The 4,220-nt window shown below is 34.5% G+C and overlaps 1 protein-coding gene across 1 annotated transcript; it reads left to right on the plus strand.

Moving 5' to 3' along the window:
* Window positions 1–550: 550 nt before the first annotated feature.
* LOC115217891 lies at window positions 551–1,282 on the plus strand. The gene has a single exon (XM_029787610.1). The coding sequence runs from the start codon at window positions 551–553 to the stop codon at window positions 1,280–1,282; it is 732 nt and encodes a 243-aa protein (XP_029643470.1).
* The last annotated feature ends 2,938 nt before the right edge of the window (window positions 1,283–4,220 follow it).

Raw genomic sequence — 4,220 nt, forward strand, 5'->3', positions numbered from 1 at the left:
GGGGTCGATAAAATAAGTGCTAGTTGAATACTGGAGTCAATATAATCGACTGTTCCCTTTGCCCCGAAATTGAAACTAATATGTTACAGAAAAAAATGATGCGGCGAGCGGACAGAATCTTCAGTACGTAACCAGACAAAATGCTTTGCGGCATTTCATCCGTCTTTATGTTATGAGTTTAAATACCGGTGAGGAAGATTTTGCCTATCGAAGTCGAATAATATAAATACCAGTTGCGTACTGGTGGTCGATGTAATCAACTGCCCCCCCTCTTTGACCCGAACTTGCTACGTTTCTACATTTCACTTAGTGAGATTTTGAACAACCTTTTTGGTATAAGAAAAAGGGAAGGTGAAGGTTTGCGAAGTTATATAAATGCTTTTAAAAAGGGGCTTTCTTAGCAAACTTCAACATATTTCCCTTATTAAAAGTTACCAAGAAGTAAAGACTTCCTAATAGCTATGCAATTTCGGGTACCGTGACATAGCGTGACATTTTGGTCCAGTATATTTTACCTCTGGGTAAAGGTAAACTGAGTGAACTTCGTCGGATGGGCTGTACCCGTAATCCAAAAGGCAAAACTTGTCACATACTGATGGATGGTACCGGTAATCCAAAGGGCAAAACTTGTCACACACTGATAGAATGTACCCGTAATCCAAAGGGCAAAACTTGTCACATACTGATGGATGGTACCGGTAATCCAAAGGGCAAAACTTGTCACACACTGATAGAATGTACCCGTAATCCAAAGGGCAAAACTTGTCACACACTGATAGAATGTACCCGTAATCCAAAGGGCAAAACTTGTCACATACTGATGGATGGTACCGGTAATCTAAAGGGCAAAACTTGTCACACACTGATAGAATGTACCCGTAATCCAAAGGGCAAAACTTGTCACACACTGATAGAATGTACCCGTAATCCAAAGGACAAAACTTGTCACTCGTTGATGGAGTATACTCGTAATCCAAAGGACAAAACTGGTCACATGCTGATGGAGTGTACCCGTAATCCAAAGGGCAAAATTTGTCACACACTGATGGAATGTACCCGTAATCCAAAGGGCAAAACTTGTCACATGCTGATGGATGGTACCCGTAATCCAAAGGACAAAACTTGTCACTCGCTGATGGAGTATACTCGTAATCCAAAGGACAAAACTGGTCACATGCTGATGGAGTGTACCCATAATCCAAAGGGCAAAATTTGTCACACGCTGGAGTGTCTTGCGATCCAAAGGGCAGCAGATGCTGTCGGTGGATTACGTGGAGAGTGAAAGTGTTTCTGGAATACTCATCAATATGAGATTCCAGAAGCTTTGATACTTTTTTTAAGCGAGGCAGTTATAACTGTCCTGGATTATTGTAATTTTAGTATATCATTACTATACATCAAATAAGCTGACCTGCCAACTTTTGTTATTCCAAATTGAAGGAGACGGATGTAACAGCACTTAAAACACATCATCCTAAACACAATTTGTCACAGCTGACTAGATTGCAGAATGCAGTCGGAACGTGAAGAAAATTTGGAAACTCGTTATGCAACAAAGATTTGTGTTAAACTGGGCAAAAATGCCATGGAACCTTATGAAATGTTCCAGACTGCTTATGGAGAAACTTATATGAGTTATTCTGTTGTGTCTGGGGAGAGTCATTTTTTGTGCCTTATAATGTAACACACTCACCGGTAAAATTTTCACTTTTTTTTCTCATTTTTATTTTCCTAAAATTTTCGTTGCATCTTGCAACCTTTTCAATACTTTTTCATTAGTCTTGACTCTCAGAGAGTCAAGACTATTGAAAAGGTTGCAAGACGCAACGAAAATTTTAGGAAAATAAAAATAAGGAAAAAAGTGGAAATTTCTTTTTATAAGGCACAAAAAGAAAAGGACTCTCCCCAGACACAACAGAATATGCTTCAACACACGAACTCATATAAAGAATTTTGCAAACCAAATCCCAAACGAAATTATATGAGTTAAGCATCAGTTTTTCGTTAGCACAAGAGGTTCAAGGACAGTGAAGAAAAGGTGAGAAACGATGAGACGTGCCACACACAAATACGACGCACGCGCAAACACACACTCATACACCCGCGCACGTGCGCACGCGCACACGCATTTATAGATTTCATTTGGGTATTAATCTTGGAGTTTATATGTTTAAGGTCATTTTACAGATCATATTTCCGAAACTCTGTAATATCCGTAGAATTAATGCAATTAATGAATGAGAAAATTGTTTAATTACATAAATTTATAAGTGTTTCACCAACATTCAAACTCAAGAATATTGCTGTATCATTATATAATATATGCAACCATAAACTGAAGGTGTGTCAATATACCGATTTATCGAATACCAGCTCATCAGAATTCCGTGTATAATACATTTGCTACAGAAAACTTGTATTTTCACGAATTTATACATATAGCTAGTAGATGTGTTTATTCAAATACATTTGTATATCACAAATAAAACCAAGAGAATAAGAATAATAAGTACTGAATAACCCACAATATAAATCCATTGAGCAATACACTGGGGAACAGAGGAAAAGATCAATATTAAATGATAGAATAAGCAAGTAGATAATATCGTTTTCGGTCTCCAGAAATGTATGTATCGCATGGCTAGGTAATAGTTTATGCGTTTTTAATTATTCTTTCATATGACAGACTTCTACAGACATAGTTTTTGTAGGTCTGTAAGATGTATCGACCGCTTGTAAATTTGTCAACAGAGAGGTTAGGTGCCAGCCACTATTAAATCGAACGGCCGCACTCGTGCGCGCACTTAAACGTCTGAATATGTACTGATGTGGGATATAGACAAAGATAGACAATTCATGTGGTAATTCGCACGTCTCACAAACTAATGAGAGGAAGAGAGTTGTAAAAGAAATTTCTCTGCTCTGAGACCTGAATTATAATTTCCGTGCTAATTCATGAACATAACAAATTAAACACCTGAAATATGAAAATACAAAAACATTTTTGCATTCATCGTAATTAACTCAGAACATTCCACTGTAAGTCAATTTACTGAATATACGCATATTAATTTATAGATACAGATATAAATCATGCAAACATAAATATATAGACATATAAATATACATGCATACATATATATATAGACATATAAATATACATGCATACATATATATATATATATATATATTATATATATATATATATATATATATATATATATTGATAAAAAACGGTAAGACAGCAAAAGAAAGAGACCTCTATTTACATAATATCGAGGTCTCTTTCTTTCTTTTGCTGTCTTACCAGATACATTCCTCTATTTATATATGTTTGTATATATATATATATTATATATATATATATATATATATATATATATATATATATATATATACAGTTGAAATTTATAGAGAAACAAAAGACGAAAACAGGTGCATGAGCAACAAGCAAGTGTATTAGTTTAACGCTCGGGAAAAGTGAAAACGTCTTTCACGTTTCGAGCCTATGCTTTCAACAGAAAAGAATAAAATGAAATAAACTGAAAGAGAATGAAAAAAAAAAAAAACAACGTATTGAGTTCAGCGGTCCAGCATGGTAATGACTGGGGAAAAAAAGAGGATGAAAGGGAGATAATAATAGAAAAAAGAGGTTGAATGAAAGGGCGATAATAATAGTGCTAGTGATCCCAACAAGAGAAGTTTATAAGATTATATATATATATATATATATATATATATATATATATATATATATATATATATATATATATATATGTATGTATGTATGTATGTATGTATGTATGTATGTATGTATATATATATATATATGTGTGTGTGTGTGTATAAGCTTATACCCCACCATGTGTTTGTATGTGTATGTGCACGCGCGCGTAACGAAAACGATATTGAAGCAATGGCAAGTAACTGAATAACAAGACGAATGAGTATGATAAATATAATACATGATATATTCTAGATTTATTGAAATTATCGCCGCTTCTAGAGATGTCGGACCACTCGTTAGTGGTTAGTACATTGTCCAAATGGGAAGGCAAGGTAATAATTCTCATGAATCAATAATTCACCAGAATCGACAAATCGTTATTTACATTAATCTGAGACGCAACTTTAGTTAAATCTTGCCTTATTTCATGCCTCTTAGTATTTATTCGACATGTCACTTGTTTCGTGTAAAATTTAACGTTTAATTAAATTTA

Source organism: Octopus sinensis, linkage group LG12 (genome assembly GCF_006345805.1).
Source record: "Octopus sinensis linkage group LG12, ASM634580v1, whole genome shotgun sequence".
Taxonomy (NCBI): Eukaryota; Metazoa; Mollusca; class Cephalopoda; order Octopoda; family Octopodidae; genus Octopus; species Octopus sinensis.

What these genes read in the sequence shown, in the direction of transcription:
- LOC115217891 (XM_029787610.1), top strand. Translation starts at nt 551, where the DNA reads ATGGGCTGTACCCGTAATCCAAAAGGCAAAACTTGTCACATACTGATG.